The sequence below is a fragment of the Anabrus simplex genome, chromosome 11 (genome assembly GCF_040414725.1).
Source record: "Anabrus simplex isolate iqAnaSimp1 chromosome 11, ASM4041472v1, whole genome shotgun sequence".
Classification (NCBI taxonomy): Eukaryota; Metazoa; Arthropoda; class Insecta; order Orthoptera; family Tettigoniidae; genus Anabrus; species Anabrus simplex.
Genome location: NC_090275.1, coordinates 88164806 through 88182997, shown reverse-complemented (window position 1 = coordinate 88182997; position 18192 = coordinate 88164806). Strand labels below are relative to the sequence as shown.

At 38.2% G+C, this 18192-nt stretch overlaps 1 protein-coding gene across 1 annotated transcript in view; it reads right to left on the bottom strand.

The window, feature by feature from the left end:
- Nucleotides 1-253: 253 nt before the first annotated feature.
- Nucleotides 254-18192, bottom strand: part of LOC136883498 (fatty acid synthase) — a 703772-nt gene continuing 685833 nt past the window's right edge. The window contains exons 36-37 of the mRNA XM_067155848.2: nt 14336-14584; nt 254-437 (exon numbers count right to left, since the gene is read on the bottom strand). Coding sequence (XP_067011949.2) covers nt 315-437; nt 14336-14584 — 372 coding nt within the window. The 3' untranslated portion in view covers nt 254-314. The remainder of the gene's footprint in view (nt 438-14335; nt 14585-18192) is intronic.

Here is an 18192-nt window from a genome sequence, read left to right as displayed (position 1 = left end):
GACCATGCTTGGCACTTGGACTAAATATGTCATTCCCTAGTGGATGATATTAATTGTTTCACCTTAAAATCGTTCACTCACAGGAGTTAACATATTCAGCTCTTTCATGTCAAACTGGCTGTCTATGGGGAGTAGGCGATCACACCTAACATCCCAAGAGCGGCTGCATTATTGCCTTAGGTAGGATACAGGAAGTTTTATTATGGGTACATGTGTAAATTAACAACCATTTAGTAACTCAGAAACATATAACTACAAAAACAGATTTGTTTTATTTTAACATCAGGTTACTAACATGTTTCTGTAGTGAATGTTCATGATTTCTCCACCTTTTCATTTCCAAGGAATTCATTGATGTACTTTGATGTATCCGGGTTGCCAAGTATCTGGGAATGATCCCCTTCTAAAACATGAATTGCCTCGATGCGCTCGCAGAACTGCAAAAGGAATAAAGAACCATCAGATTCACAATATAAAACAAACACTGAAAAAAAAAGAGAGATTTGCACAATGGTTACAAGAATATGATATCTCACCAGTGAGATTCACGACTTTGTAGGGTGGAGTGGTGTTCACGGGTACCCTAGCTGAGTCTTGCATTGTGTTCCCTTACTTCTGCCAGGATCCTCATCATCACCTTCCTATCCAACTTCCTTCACTCAATTCTTGTTCTCTCCTAACCCCGATGCTATAAAATTTGTCAGGTCTAGGAAGAGTCTCATTTTCATGCCTTTCTCTTTCTTGTTGAGTTTTGCAAAAGGGGCCACAAAATACATTCATGGAATCCCTACCTGATGTGAACCGCCAGGTGGTGATGGTTATCATTGTTTTATGAGGAAGAACAACCGAGCAACTATCCTCTATTAACACTATAGTAATTAGAGGATAAAATGGAAAAGGTCCAACCTTTCAAAGAATACACAGGGGTCCAGAAAAATGTAGGCCCTATTTGCCAGTTAATATCTTTAGAACAAAATGACATATTGTTGCAATTCTTGCGCGGTAGTGTAGTCCATTGTTGACTCAACAGATGATGAAGGTCATGTGAATGACACGACAATCTTGGCGCGCGTTTTCCAGCAAATGACAAAAGCAGCAATGAATGAAGTATGTCACTTCAGCAACGCAAGGCCGCATTTAAGTGGTACTGGAAGTATGACAACATGATAGAGGTACAATGGCAATGGTGTAATGTGTACAGAACTCAGCCACCAACATGTACAACAATTTATCGCATTTGGGATAAATTTGAAGCTGACAGTACTGTTTAGGAAGTGCATAAGAAAAGGTCTGGCCAACCAAAACATTAACAAGTCCAGCTTCCAGCGCTGCTGTGTTGCAACATTTTATTAGGTCACCTCAAAAACCTATGAATGCAGGTGCACGTGAAAGCCGGGGTAAGCCGATATACCGCACAATGAATTCTGAAGGCTGCAAAGTGGAAAGTGTACATTCCAAGATCACTGCTATGAACAAGGATGACCCGGATCGAAGGCTGGAGTACTGCGACGGGTTTGAAGCCATGCTTCGCAAGGATGAAGTTTGCAGGGATGGTTATCTGGTCCGAAGAGGTGCAATTCAAACTGAACGGTACTGTAAACCGCCACAATTGCGTGTACTGATCTTGTGAAAATCCTCATGTTTATATGGACAAACATGTTAATTTACCCGGTATTAATGTGTGGTGTGGTCTGTCATCGCGTGGTTTGATTGGCCCGTTCTTCTTTGAAGGTACCGTAACTGGTGAGGTGTATCTTCATATGCTGCCATCCGAGAGGTGTTTGGAAATATTTTTTTTTTACCTAAAACAAGATGGTGCTCCGCCTCACAACCACAGAGATGTCAGAGCCTACTTGGATGAAACTCTACCTGGACGATGGATAGGTCGAAGACGAGCTATTGAGTATCCACCACGGTCTCCAGATCCCTCTAGACTTCTACCTATGGGGGGACCTTGAAAAATGTTTATCAATAAAAGCCAGCTACAATGAACGAGCTACAAAAAACCATCAAGGTGTCTTGTGCGGCTATCACACCAGCAACACTGACAGCCGAAGTTCGGTCAGCAGTTCAGCGGCATCGAGGTTGTTTGGCTGCTAATGGGGGGGGGGGGAGGTCACTCCCAACACATAAAATAACCTTCTCACATGCAAGAATTGTAACGGTATGTCATTTTGTTGATAAAGATGTGGATTCCCATAGGGAACCTGAAAATGAGACAAGGTCTCTCATAGTGCATTGGCACTGCCGGTGGCTCCAGATAGTCTACACAGTGGCCTCCATGGTATGCATTAGCCATGCGTCTTGGTGGGTGTGCCATTTACCAACTGATGAGCCAGCTTGGCACACTGGGGCGAAACGCTGGTAACCAGGAATGAGTTAGCTGGAAAATTTATAATGTCCAATAACGGACCAACTATATTGGTATTATGTCATTTTGTTCCATTAATATTGACTATCAAAGAGTGTCTACATTTTTCTGGACCCCTCTGTATAGGTACCGACATTAAAAAAAAGGGAAGAGGGGTATGCAAATGAAAGAATTCCTAGGCCTCGCAAACCTAATACCATCACGGTCAAAAGAGAACAAGAGTTGACCAAAGGATAGGAAAGATAATAATAATATTTGTTTTACATCCCACTAACTACTTTTATGGTTTCCGGAGGCGCCGAAATGTCGGAATTTTGTTCTGCAGGAGTTCTTTTTCGCGATGATAAATTTACCAACACAAGGCTGGCGTATTTGAGCACCTTCAAATATCACCGGACTGAGCCAGGATCGAACCTGCCAATTTGGAGTCAGAAGCCCAGTGCTCTACCATGTGAACTACTCAGCCTTGCGAATAGGAAAAATCATGGAAGGAACCTGGCAAAAGTAAGAGGATGCGATATCAGACAAATCTAAACCTGAGAAGTTATTCTCTTGGGTGAAGGGATTTAAATGCAATGAGGACTGTAAAATCTTTGCTCGGGAGGAAGATACAAAGAACTCTTCACTCGTCTTGTCTTACTACCAGACAAAGGGAAGGGTAATTTTAACACATTGCTGACTGGGCGCTCGGTATGCTGCACATCCCCTGTTCATGGCCATTTCCTTTGTAACTTAATGAGAAATCGTATGTATAATATCAAATGAGCCTGGCTTCACTAACCTTGTACTGATTGTGATAAAATTTACTGGAAACCTTCTGAAGGAGTTCTAATAATGTTTTCTGGTGTGGTAAGTCACGTAGTGATAATTTCGCTGAAGAGCCACACAGTAACTTGTACATATTTCATGTTGGTTTGAAGGGTGTATCTTCAGCAACATTGTTCATACTTTCCTCAGAAGAGCTTTGAATATCGTACTTGCATTCTTCAACGTTACTTGAGCATTCCGAATAATTATCTGCATAGAGTGCATTAAATCTTTTGACCCCTCCAACTAAGAACATTGTATTTGCATAGTATAACTAATGCAGATACGATGTTCTCCACTATGCAGATACAATGTTCTTAGTTGGAGGATACCATGCAGATATGATGTTCATAGTTGCAGGGGTCTATTTCTTCCGGATCTAAACATGCAATCAGTCTAAGAAGCGTCATTTTACCCACCACATAGCTCTTTGAACGACGTAAACGTGTGGTTGGAAAACCAAGAAATTGAATCATAAAACAGAAGAAGAACAAAAAGTAAAGGCAGCATGGAATAAATAAAACCTTCAATACCGAGGTTCTATCAACCTTGACTGCTGGTTTGTTTCACGAGTTCCAACAAATGTCAACGAATGTACAAGTCTCGCGAACACGAGTTAACTTGGGACCCGTCAGCAACATTTGGCCAGCCAAACATGATGAGATTCAGGTCCCATCAGGTATGAGTGAGTGAGTGGGCGTGTGCTAGTACGACTCCATATTTTGTGAAAGTTTAACAGTGAAGAAAGCGCTACGGTGGAGAGTGACTCCTCTTAACCTTATAAATAAGTTTCAAAGACAAGGTACGTAATTACAAAAGTGTGTTACTTGTTGTATATAATAGAGTATTCAATTTAAAACAGTTGTTATGAATCAGTCAATGCCGTTTCGAGTGTTTGTTAATGGTGACAAGTGAAAGACGATTTTAGATTGCAGAACTGCCAACTCCTGCACCGTGTTACTGCGTGCTCGTAGTAACACTCCCTTTCACCAGTGGCGCTAGGATATCAGAGTAGGAGTACATGGCATCCACAGGTGGAAGCACTATGGGTGTGTGCGTTGTGTGTTCTAAGAGCATCTCACGTCAGGATACACTTGGAAAAATAAAGTGCGGGCTATGCAGCAACTGGTTCCATAGTACTTGTGCAGGCTTCAAGGATGAAGGTGAACTCTCAAAAATTATTAAACAGAAATGGTATTGTAAAAAATGCTTAACAATGAAGGGCACAGACAAAGAAAGTGTTGCAAATGATACTCCCAACTTGGAGCAAATGTTGTTATTATTATTATTATTATTATTATTATTATTATTATTATTATTATTATTATTATTATTATTATTAAAGCGTCTTTATTGTGGCGAAGTTAGGGCTCCCGGCCCTTTCTTACACTTAACCACTTCATGTATATACAATGTATATTTTACATAAAATTTAAACATATGAAATCTTTACAACCTAAAGTATAACTAAAGCAACTAAAGTATCACTAACTAAACTAAGGTGAGTAAAGTATAACTAAATTATATACAGGAACACATTGCAATAAACAACCATATTCACTCTCATTCATGCATCCCATTCACACTCAAGAAAGACTGGAAGTGCTTAAAAGATGACGCTGGCAAAAGATTTTAAATTTTGTCTTAGATTTAGCTTCCCTGATGTCATTGGGGAGTTCATTCCACCAGCTCGTGGCAGTGATAGTAAACGATCTGTTGTAGGTTGCGGTTCGATGCACAGGAATTTCTAGCCTACAGCCTGACCGGGTATTGAACAGGTGCAGGGAACTAAGGTAGCGAAATCTGGTGGATAGGTAAGGAGGAGTGTTTTCAGAAAGCACTTGATACACCAAAGTAGTTGCGTGGAGTCTACGTCTGTCATTCAGTCGTAACCAAGATAATTGTGTATAGAATGGGGATACATGGGCGTATGGTTGTATGTCAAATGCATACCTGATGCATGCATTTTGGGCACGTTGCAGTCTCATGCTTTGCTCGTTATTGATATCAATAAAAACTGTATCACAGTATTCGAGAATTGGAAACAAGAGTGATTGAATGAGCTTTATTTTCAAGGACCGAGGAAATATATTTTTAAACCGCTTCAGAGGATGCAGGCTTTGATATACCTTTTGGCACACTTTCATCACATGTTGCGACCAGTTCAATGTTTCGCTTATAGCCACACCAAGATTCATAACTGTTTCACAAAATGGAATAATGGTATTGTTTAGTGCTACAGGAGGAATTTCGTATTGTTTTAAGACGTGTAAGTTTTTTGAAGTACCAATGATTATTGCTTGCGTTTTAAGAGGATTAATTTTGAGATTGTTACTCAATGCAAAATTACTTATGAGACTTAAATCAGCATTAACTTTTTCTACAGCACTCTGAATTTTATCAGTTCTTGAGTGGTAGTAGATCTGCAGATCATCAGCATAAAGATGATACTTGCAATGTGTAATCGATTTGGCAACATCGTGTAAGTAAATTGCAAACAGCAATGGTCCAAGTACAGACCCTTGGGGGACACCGAGGGGTTTGTTAAGCCACTCAGATCTGCTATTATTTACTTTGACACACTGACGGCGATTTTTGAGGTACAAACTGAAAAAGTTTATTGCCGTCTTGCTGAAATTTAATGAATCCAATTTTGAAAGTAGCAGTTGAGGAACAACAGTATCAAAAGCACTAGAAAAATCAAGTAGAACCAGTACAGTCACTTGTCGAGTGTCCATTGCCTGTCGGATATCATCAGTTACTTTCAGTAGGGCAGTCGTTGTGCTGTGTCCTTTCTTGAAACCAGATTGGTAAGGGTCAAGCAGTGAGAAGTTAGTCAAGTAAGTGAGGACTTGTTCGTGTACCAAGCGTTCTAGTACTATGGAAAGGGGTGGGAGAATGGATATAGGACGATAATCTGATGGTAAACTAGGAGAATTCTTCTTAGGAATAGGAATGACGATACCGTGCTTCCACACAGTTGGGAATACTCCCTGTACAAGGCAATGATTAAATATATCTCCTCATGGAAATTAACAGTGAGGTGAAGAGTTTGACGTCTGTTCGGGACACTATGATGGAATTACAACAACAAACAAAAATAATTGAAGGTGACTTGGGAAAATCATTAAATCTCGCTCATGTGAAGCTAGATGAGAACGCTCTTCTGATTAAACAGCAATATCAGATGACCGAAAATTGCATAAAGACAATAACAGAACCCAAGAATGAAAACTCTCTTCTCAAAAAACAGTTAGCTGATGCAACAATGCTGATCAATGTTCTTGAACAATATGGGAGAAGGAACACTGTGGAAATTCATGGGATCCCAGAAGTTGTGAATGAAAACATAGTTGTTGTTGTTGTTAAAACAGTGGGTCGCAGTCTGGATCTGGACATCCATGATCAAATGATCGACATCTGTCATCGGCTGAAGAAGTCTCAACACCAGAAAAATGCTGGAATAGTAGTAAAATTTTTTAGACGTATTGATAAGGACAATTTTATGGAACGACGTAAGGTAAAGAGGAATTTGAACACGGCAGACATTGGATTCACATTCAGAGACCCTATTTACGTAAACCATAGTTTAACAGTACTCAGAAGGAAGTTGTTCTCCGAAGCTAGAAAAATCAAGAAATAAAAAAATTATGCCTATGTGTGAGTTGACAGGTCAGGTGCAATTAAGTTGAAAAAGCAAGTGGATGATAGATATGTTTATACGGTAAAATCAGTTGAAGACCTGGCCACTTTGTCATAAAATTTACGATGTCTATCAAATTTACTTTTTAATTATTCTTCAGTATGTCTAGTAGCAAATATATTTCAATATACTATCAAAATGTGCGAGGTCTAAACACAAAAACAAATATGTTTTATAACAACATATTATCAGCTGAATATGACATTGTCATCCTCACAGAAACCTGGTTGAAGGAGAGTGTATACGATGGTGAGCTTTTTGATAACAGATATGATGTGTACAGATGGGATTGAAAGGTTGCTAGAGCAGGTGGTGGAGTTTTGATTGCCGTGAAGGATTATTTAACCATTAATAGAATTGAATTCATAAGAGAAAATATAGAATATATTGTCATAAAATTGTACATAGGGTCTTTACTTACTATATCAGTACAGTTTATTTTCTGCCTAATTCTAAACTGGAAACATACTTGTCTTTTTACGAACTATTTGATGAATGTCCAGATATTCAATTTAATAGGATGATAATAGCTGGAGATTTTAACCTACCAGCCAATAAGTGATAATCAATATGACCTAATGCAGGGAGGTCCCTGTACCAGGCTCCAGCAAACTTTCTCTCCTATGACAACCTTAAATCAATGAACTGTGTTAAGAACCATAACGGAAGGACACTTGACTTAATATTGACCAATATAACTAACGTTAACGTTACAAAAAATGATTTTCCGTTGGTTAGTGAAGATTTTCATCATCCTTCCCTCTTTATAGATTTTGAAACTCATCATTAAACAAATAAAATTGATAAGCCTGAACGAATTATGCACAATTTCTCAAAAGCAGACTTTCATAGTCTTTACAAAATGCTAGAAAGAGAAAACTGGGATCATCTAAAAAACATTAAAAACCCTAATGAAGCTTTAAAATAGTTCTATAATATTTTTGACAAGATATTGGACAAAACTGTTCCAGAAATGAAAATAAAAACCGGGAAGACGTATCCACCTTGGTTTACGAAGGAAATTATTGAAACCGTAAAATTAAAGGAATATTAATGGAAACGTATGAAATATTCGGAATACAATAAGATCATGTTTAATGAGACGAGAAAGCTTTCAAGATCATTGATAGAAAATCCATACAAAACGTTCAAAAGAAGTTCTGAAGAACTTATAAATATACATCCATCCTTATTTTGGAACTTTAATAAAAATAAACGGAAAAATACATCAATCCCTGGGGTTATGACTTTAAATGGTGAACCTTTGCAAAGCGCTAAGCAAATAGCTAATGGCTTTGCCACATATTTCAGCAAGGTATATGTAAGTAATAGTTACAAGGGTAATTATGAGGTGGAATCTCCCATGGGAACAAACTCTTCATTCCCAGTGTCACATGTAGGTGAAAAGGAATATATTCAGGCTATAAAGAAACTTAAATCTACTAAGTCAAGTGGGCCAGATGGCATTCCTCCTTACATAGAAAGGGTTGTTCAGATATATTAATGGAACCATTATGTTACATATTTAATCTTATAATAGATACAGGTGTGTTCCCAGAAATGTGGAAAACGTCAAGGGTATGCCCGATATATAAAGCTGGAGATAATTCAGATGTACAAAATTACAGACCCATTTCCATAAAATGTGCCTTCGTAAAAGTTTTCGAAACACTTATTTATTTCCGGATTTTTAATCATATTAAAAGCTACATTTCACCTTATCAGCATGGATTCTATCCTGGTAGGTCAACTATCACAAACCTATCAAATCTAGTTCAAGATGTGGCTAATGCTTTAAACAGTCATAAATCTGTTGATGTGATTTATACGGACTTCAAGAAAGCGTTTGACAAGATTGATCACAGTGTGCTTCTTAGAAAACTATCGGGATTTGGGTTTAACGATCCTATGCTAAAACTTATCTCCTCCTATTTACATAACAGATACCAGTTTGTCACCTATCATCAGACCAAATATTTAGTGTTCAATGTCAATTCAGGTGTACCTCAAGGTTCAAATTTAGGACCACTGTTGTTTATGGTATTTATAAATGATTTGCCAGATGTTGTAAATTCCAAATGCCTCATGTTTGCTGACAATCTTAAGTTGTACAAGGAGGTATCACATGTTAGTGACTGCATTTCTCTAAGCAGGGACATTGAGAATATCTACATGTGGAGCGTCAAGAATAAAATTACATTTAATATCAGCAAATGCTTCGTGGACTTATTCTACGGCAAATGATCCTTTCCAGTGTGAATACTGCATGAACGGACAGAATTGTAGTGATTATTTAAAATTATAAGACTGGGGGATTTAATGTTTTCTGTGGGTTTATATTTTCAGAACCGGGCGAGTTGGCCGTGCGCGTAGAGGCGCGCGGCTGTGAGCTTGCATCCGGGAGATAGTAGGTTCGAATCCCACTATCGGCAGCCCTGAAGATGGTTTTCCGTGGTTTCCCATTTTCACACCAGGCAAATGCTGGGGCTGTACCTTAATTAAGGCCACGGCCACTTCCTTCCAACTCCTAGGCCTTTCCTATCCCATCGTCACCATAAGACCTATCTGTGTCGGTGCAACGTAAAGCCCCTAGCAAAAAATATATTTTCAGTGTATGAATTTTGGAATTACAGTCGACTCTCGATAATTTGAAACTCAAGGGACCAGAGAAAAAGTTCAATTTACCGAGAGTTCAAAATAATAGGTGTTCAAGTAACCAAGAGGGAGGGAGGGAAAAATTCAAATAAACAAGAGTTTCACTTATACTTACTCATTTCTTTCACAACATTTGTACAATTATGAAATGTTCATACAGAAATGTTCATTTGAATGTTCATAGAGAAATGTTCATTTGAATGTTCATAAAGAAATGTTCATTTTGGAAAAAGTCCATAATTTTATTTTGAGTAAGCGACTTCCATCTATCATGGTCCAATGAATTTTCGATAGTGGTGAGAGCTGAGAAGAAATCGTCACTTGTGTCCGTTCTGAGGGCGTAGGAGCGTAGGGTAGTAAGAGCTCTCCTTGCCTCGCTCAATGTGACTGGAATTGGCGGCTGTTCTTTTTCGTTTTCTTCCTCGTCCTCATCCAGAGAGGCTAAATCCAACAGTTCAGCATCGGTTAGGGCACCATGAAAACCGATGTCATCGTCAACTTGAACGTAATCCTCAAATTTTAACTCTCCACACTTAGGTAGAAGTCCCCATCCTGAGTCAAAATTCGTAAATTTAGGCGGCTCTGATGACTGTTCCATGTTTTCAGTTTGCTTAAACCTGCACTTTTTGAAGCAGTTATGAATGGCGATAGGGTTGACATTTTTCCAGACCTTATCAATCATGATTATAGCGGTCAAAACTGTTATGTTCACCTTTTCACCTTTTTTGATGCTATCCAGCACAAGAGGAACAATTTCTCTGTGGTAGAGAGTTTTTAAATTTTGAATAATGCCTCGGTCTAATGGTTGCAATCTTGATGTCGTGTTGGGTGCAAAGAAAATCAATTTTACGTGGTCTAATGGTGGTGGGTTATTATGCACGGTGCAGTGGTCCAAAAACAGAGAGATTCTGCGTTTTTCCTTTTTCATGTCACTGTTAACCGAGGTCAGCTATTCATTAAACAACTCTGTCGTCATTCATGCTTTTTTGTTTGACCGATAAGCTGTGGGCAACGATTTTATTCCTTTGAAGCAGCGTGGTTTGGCAGATTTCCCTATAATGAGTAGTTTCAACTTTTGAGATCCGTCCATGTTACATGCTAGAAGGACAGTTACTCTTTCCTTGCTCAGTTTCCCTCCATGACACTTCTCGTCTTTGAAAGTCAGGGTGCGATGTGGAAGACATTTATAAAAAAGCCCGGTTTCGTCTGTGTTGAATATGTTCCTTGGGTCATAGCCATTCAAAAGTTCATTTAGTTCGTCAATCCATTCGGAACAAATGGAACTATCCATGCTGGCACTCTCTCCGCAGATCTTTTTAAATGTGATGGCGTGTCGGTTTTTGAAATTTGAAAGCCACCCCTCACTTGCTGCAAATCCTTTAATCCCAAGAGACTGTGCAAAAGACTTGGCTTTTACCTTCAACATGAAACCGCCCAAGGGAACGTTTTGTCCTCTACACTGACAAATCCACTTAAGCAAGCACTCTTCAAGATGGGGAAATTCACCCTGATGTGACCTTTTTCTACTCGCACTTAAGGCACTTTCGGTGACGCGATCTTTATTTTTCAAAATCATTGACAATGTTGATGGTGAAATGAAGAACTGTTTGGCGACATGTTTTTTTTAATTGTCCATCCTCCACAGCTTGAATCACACACTTTTTTTCACTTATGTAAAGACACTTGTTCTTTCTTGAATTCATTGTGATGCTCAAAAATTACACAAATCAAACGATAACATACTGTACCACACTTCAACTTTTGAAAGAAGACTCACGACTGCAAACTCACTCATACATCTCATTACTGATGTAAACAAATGACAGGTCTGTGCACGATAACAATACATACCGTAATCACCGACTTCAAATTATGGAGAGTAGGGAGGCCCGACTTCAAATTATAGAATGTTGGCGAGCAAGATGCCATTCCTACAACTTCAAATTACCGAGGGGACCAAATAACATTGATTTTTTTCAATTTATCGAGTATTTTTCAAGGGACAAGGAGAAAACTTCAAATTATCGAGAGATTCAAATTAACGAGTGTCAAATTATCGAGTTGACTGTATTTAATTTTAATGTAGTTTTAAGATTATTTGATTGTCGTGGTAATTCTGGTACATACTGAACCACATGCGCCAGATTGGCGTGGGATGTTTCCGGTTTCATAATATTGCATCAATTTCAACGTTTCTGGATGCTACTTGATGTTCTTTATCAGATTTTGTTCCTGGACCCCTATTTGTCATTATAAAATTAATTGTGATTGGTGGGTGAAGGAAAAAGAACGGACGCTCATTCGTTGTTTTACGATTTCCTACTTTCCGGAGAGAAGCGCTTCGCTAGAGCCTAGCTCTTCTGAGGCGTCTCTGAATCGTGACCGTTGAAGGGAGAAGTTGCCTTTCGCTTGGCCCCTCCAACAGGTAAGCACTTAGTTGTTTTTCATTTTTCAGGTTATCTTAAAATGTAGTATTCCGTTTAATTTCTTTTGTCGGAGCTTACCCATTTTTTCCTTCAATCGCCAACATTTCAGTAAAAGGACTTAGCCTACCGGCAAGTCATATCAAAGTTATGTTAAGAGACAGTGCCCATGTCTTTTGTTGGTTTTGTAAATCAGATATTCTATGCCTTTCTCTGTAATCATAATATGTAAATTTCACCTTGGGGCTGTCTTGTTTATCCCGCTTCATCTTGGAGTATTCCCCTTTAGGACGGGCACCCTTTCTCAGAAGTGTTTTTGAGGGGGCTACCTACTGAAGGTGCTTTGCACCAAAATTATATTTTAAACGTTGTTCTCTTTCTTACATGTACATCTTCATAATAGTGTAACGTTACCGTCTTTTTCTTTCTTTCCGACAGTTTCATGCATTTTAAAAGTGTCGGCACGAACTGCGGAACGTTGTGTGTGATGTTTTGGTATAAGATTAGATAACCTACCCTCGGGGTAACTTGTAATTACTCCTGGATTTCTGTTTTCAAATTTTAATGGTGTATTTTGTTGTTTATTTACTTTTTAATTTTCATCTAAATTTGTTAAGTAAAGTAGGATTACATTTGACTTCACTTCTTGAGCATTGGCAATACCTCTCACCGCCTGGATATGGTTCCCAGCCGCTTCCCTGTTATCCTTTCTTAGCCGTCATATTGGTTATCCTGTTGTTATTATTTTCTGTGCTTAATGTGCTTATAGTTTTAATTTCGTACATATTATCATGTCTTGTGTTAGTGTGTAACTATGTGAATGCACAATGGTAGCAAACATTAATATTATTTTTATTATTCCTACTACTTGTAACCTTACTAATACGAGGAGGCTACAGAATGGATATAAAATTCCCCCAGTCTTATAATTTTAAATAATCACTACAAGAATCTAAAATGAGTTGTGTCCGTAACTGACTTAAGTTACTACTCATTGTAACTCCTATCATTCAGTGCACATATTGACATAATAGTAAATACAGCACTGAAACAAGTAGGTTTTATCGTATGAAATGGCAAGGACTTAAATAACATTAATACTTTATGTGTTCTCTAAGTCATTCGTGAGGTCAAAATTAGAATATGCATCCGTTATATGGATGCCAAATTACAAATCTTATATAAATAAAATTGAAAAGGTTCAAAAGAGATTCTTATGGTTTATTTATTACAAGAAGCATAATCAGTGAGCATATAGGTTGAGAATATCATATCGTCACTTGTTAGAAGAATTTAGATACAATTCATTAAGCGCTCGCCGAGAATTATACCAACAACTGTTTCTACACAAAATTATAAATAGCGTTATAGATAGTGGTGATCTACTAGTCAGAATAAATTTTAATGTAAGCAAATCTAACTTGCATAACCGGACGTACTTTTACAATCCCTTATCCAACATATTAATTCATAAAAATTCGCCATAAGTAAGGATGTGTAATACGTTTAATAACTTATTCAGAAACCATGATATAGATCTCTCAATGACTTCAAACAATGTCTAGTGATTTTCTTTAGTGAATATACTTAAACAATTTTAACAAACAGCATCTTATAAAAAGAAAATAGAATTCATTACACTGTCTCTTTGTCAATAACCCAAATGTAATTTAATTGTCTATAAACTCCGAGATATTTTTACACTCTTAATCATGCACCTACCTGTTCACATATGTATGTCCTTGTACATAATGTTTTAGCTCTTCCCACTTATGTAATCATGAGTCAGCAATTGCAGCACTATCTAATCCTGACCTGTATATAACCTATTGTTGTTTTTGTCATTTTCCCCTCTAAATTTCTTTATTATAATTTTTCAAAATCTGTTGTAAATTTTTTGTGATATTTTTCTGTTCTGCAATGTGTATTATTGTACTATATTTTGTAGTGTCTTTTGTAATTGGAGTGCAACTCTGTTACAGACATGTGAAATAAATAAATAAATAAATAAATAAATAGATAGATAGATAGATAGATAGATAGATAGATAGATAGACAGACAGACAGACAGACAGACAGACAGACAGACAGATAGATAGATAGATAGATAGATAGATAGATAGATAGACAGATAGATAGATAGATAGATAGATAGATAAATAAATAAATAAATAGTGTTAAGCCTGAGGAAAGTTTTATGAAGTTACTTTTAAAAATCTTCTGTGCACCTTTTAACAGCAGGAACTTATACTATCACTAAAAAAGTGTGCTTTAGCATAAGAATGGTAATGCCAATACAGGAAGAAAAGTACGCAGACAGGTAGGATCAAAATAATAAAATACACAAATGGGCTGATGAAATCATGTAGCCAGTACCTTAGATAGACCAAAGTCATCATCTGCTAAGCTGCATAAGGTTAATATGGGCCGCAACAACATCACCGGTGCTTTTAGGCGACCTTCATAGTCCCAAGAATACTTTGGCACTGAAACACAACGCTGAATTGCTCCATCGATGACTGTCCTAATGTGAGCTGGAGATGAAGTCAAGAGTGGTGCCACCTTGCTGACCAGCCAATCCAGTTTATCTCCCCACATAATCTTAGTCTTCAATTCCTCCAAAATCTGCAAAGAAACAAATTTGTCTGATATCAGTAGGTAACAATACCTAAATGATGATGATGATGATTGTTTTAAAACACAAACTTTTACAACCACTCGTTCACTAAGATTCCAATTATGAACACCTTGTCTGATGGATAAGATCTCTCCTGGTGACACTGTTAATCTGTTTCACCGTGTCCTCACCGCCAAGTACTTCACTTTTCATGGTACAATATGTGAAGAAATGGATGGTGGTGCCATGGGTTCGCCACTGGCACCAGTCTTCGCTAATTTCTATATGCAGGATTTTAAAGACTGCTGTCTTCAGTCTTGCACACTCAAACCTTCCATCTGTTTGTGATATCTTGATAATAAATTTGTTATTTGGCCTCATGGTGAACATGAACTATCCATACCGGGCGAGTTGGGCGTGTGGTTAGGGGCGCGTGGCTGTGAGTTTGCATCCAGGAGATAATACCAATATAATGGTCCGTTATTGGACATTATAAATTTTCCAGCTAACTCATTCTTGGTTGCCTGCGTTTCGCCCTCGTGTGCTAAGTTAGGCTCGTCAGTTGGGACTTAGCACACCACCCAAGACGCAAGGCTAGTGCATACCGTGGAGGCCACTGCATAGGCTATTTGAAGCCACCAGCAGTGCCAATGCACTATGAGAGTTATGTCTCATTTGCAAAAATAGATGCCTGCCTGGCCATCATATGATGTAGATGTTGATTCCCATGGGGAACCTAAATTATTTGTCCCGAATGAGTAAATTTATAATACCAATATAATGGTCCGTTATTGGACATTATAAATTTTCCAGCTAACTCATTCTTGGTTGGTATGCACTAGCCTTGCGTCTTGGGTGGTGTGCTAAGTCCCAACTGACGAGCCTAACTTAGCACACGAGGGCGAAACGCAGGCAACCAAGAATGAGTTAGCTGGAAAATTTATAATGTCCAATAACGGACCATTATATTGGTATTATAAATTTACTCATTCGGGACAAATAATTTAGGTTCCCCATGGGAATCAACATCTACATCATCCAGGAGATAGTTGGTTCGACCCCTATTGTCGGCAGCCCTGAAGATGGTTTTCCGTGGTTTCCCATTTTTGTACCAGGCAAACGCTGGGGCTGTACCTTTATTAAGGCCATGGCCGCTTCCTTCCCACTCCTAGCCCTTTCCTATCCTATCGTCGCCATAAGACCTATCTGTGTTGGTGCGACGTAAAACAAATTGTTTAAAAAAAAAGAACTATCCATATTTTTGGATAACTTAAACAACTGACATCCCAACTTTAAATGTTCCACAGAGACTGAGCATGGAGTATGTTTGTCATTCTTGGATGCTTTGGTTCCTAGAAAATCCAATGGAACTTTAGGTCTTTCAATTTACTGCAAACCCACCCATACTAATAGATATCTTCACCACCGTCCTTGCCAAAAGCTTAACAACCTTATCAGTCGAGTAAGGGAGGTTTGTGAACAGGATAAGTTAAATGGTGAATCTGAATTCCTAACCAAAACATTCCTGAGGAATGGCTATTCAAGGAAACAGGTTGATGAAGTGCTACATCCTAAGTCAAAAGAAAGACTGTCAAGTGATTCTCCTCCTTTGAGTCTGGCCTTCTTTCCGTAAGTACAATCTGTCACAAATAGGATTGGTAATATTCTCAGAGGGTACAATATCAAGACCATCTTTAAAATCAATATCATCAGAGGCAAATGCTTGCAATCTGTAAAAGTTCCTATTGGTTAACTGGGCTGAAATATATATGAACCCTTGTTGCTGTGGATTAGTTTATGTTGGTCAAACATGTAGGATGGTAACTACGAGGGTTAACAAAAACTGGCACTTAAGTCTGCCAGCCAGAGATGTCTGCTGTGGCAGAGCATCCAATACATAATGACTATCAAATCATTTTTGATGTAACATCTGTCATTTGTAAGGAGAAACGTTTTACAGCTAGAATCATTTGTTAATACCCGAATAATTTTAATAAAGAGGACGGGTACATACTGAGTAGAACATGGCTATCCTCCATAGTTAAGTCTTAACATCTTTCTCCTTGATTCTAGTGGCCATGGAATGAACTTCATTTCTAAGAGGGTCTTTCGATCTTGAGTCCACTTACTATGGAGTAATAACAGCTCACTTCCCATCCACCAGGATGCAGAAGAAAATGTCGTTGCAAGACTGAAATCGAGGAAACCTGCCTGGAAGACGGCCAGGGAACTAACTGATATACCTTTTAGACCTGATGAAGCATGGAAGCAAGAATGGGCCAGATTACACCCACATGGTCTAATCAACATTGATGACCCAACAGCACAACCTCCTGGGTTCAACCTCCCACGCACCATCTGGACTGGATTAAATAGGATACGCTGCGGTGTTGGAAGAACTGCTTCTGCACTACACCAATAGGGGTGGTTGGAGTCTCCTTCCTGCAACTGTGGTGCTGAAGTGCAAACCATCAGCCACATCATGAAAGAATGTCCTCTCCGAGCATTCACTGGACCTATGGAGGAGCTACATCAAGTAACCCCTATGGCACTCACTTGGCTGGAAGGACTTGACATCAGTTTGTGATGAAATTTCAGAACCTGCAGTTGTGTGTGTGTGTGTGTGTGTGTGTGAGTGTGTGTTTACCTCCTAGTTAGTCTGTCTATCTATATCCATGTATTTTATGTTTATATTTTCCTAATAACACTTATATGTAAAAAGCATTTTAAACGATTGTCAAATGAAGCATCATACGCTAAATAAATAATAATAAATAAATAAATTGCCATTAATGGTTTTATTCTACATTGTCATTACTCTGTAGAAGGTCTAGGTTCCTAGAATGAAGTGCATCAGCATTTAATAATTATGATGACTGTTGTTCAAAGGGGCCTAATATCTATTAGCCCCTAATGGTAAAAGATGAAATGAAATAGCAGACCCACTGACAAGGATTTAAAAAAATGATGATAACGATTATGATTTAAAAATAGTCAGTTGATCTATTTTGCAATGCTTTATTTTCTATAAAATGATTAAAACATAAATTTTAATGTATTAAAATAAGGCACTGACTTCAAAGTAAGGTCACATAGGCTTATATTATTCAACTTAAAAGCTAAAAATATATCGAAACAAACATAGTAAAACAAATAAAAGCTATAGTTCGTAATAAAAGAAAAGTTAAAAACAAATAATTAAAATAAAAATCTAACTTTTAAAATTAATAAAACAGATCATATCGCTCATAAAATGGATGACGAGGTCTACTGACTACTCGTCATCTCGCAGAATGAGTGAAATATTACTCAGAAGTTTTAGACTATGGTGCAGATTGACCAATTCTGCACACCCGTAAGGATGTGTACTACAGTTAGGTGGCCACCACAAGTATACTCCGCGGGGGGGGTGTCTTCCCTCTTCAGTGGATAGAAGTGCGTTGTTGCAACATGGCTGATCCTAAAACAACACAATACCCTGTTTCTCTCCAGGTAACCCGAAGGGAAGACTTGCATACCTTCGTTATTCTTTTAATCATTCTCAGCTTATTGGAAAGAGGGGTAGCCTGCCTCTCATCCTCCCAGTGAGACATTAACATATGTCTCAGCTGAGAAC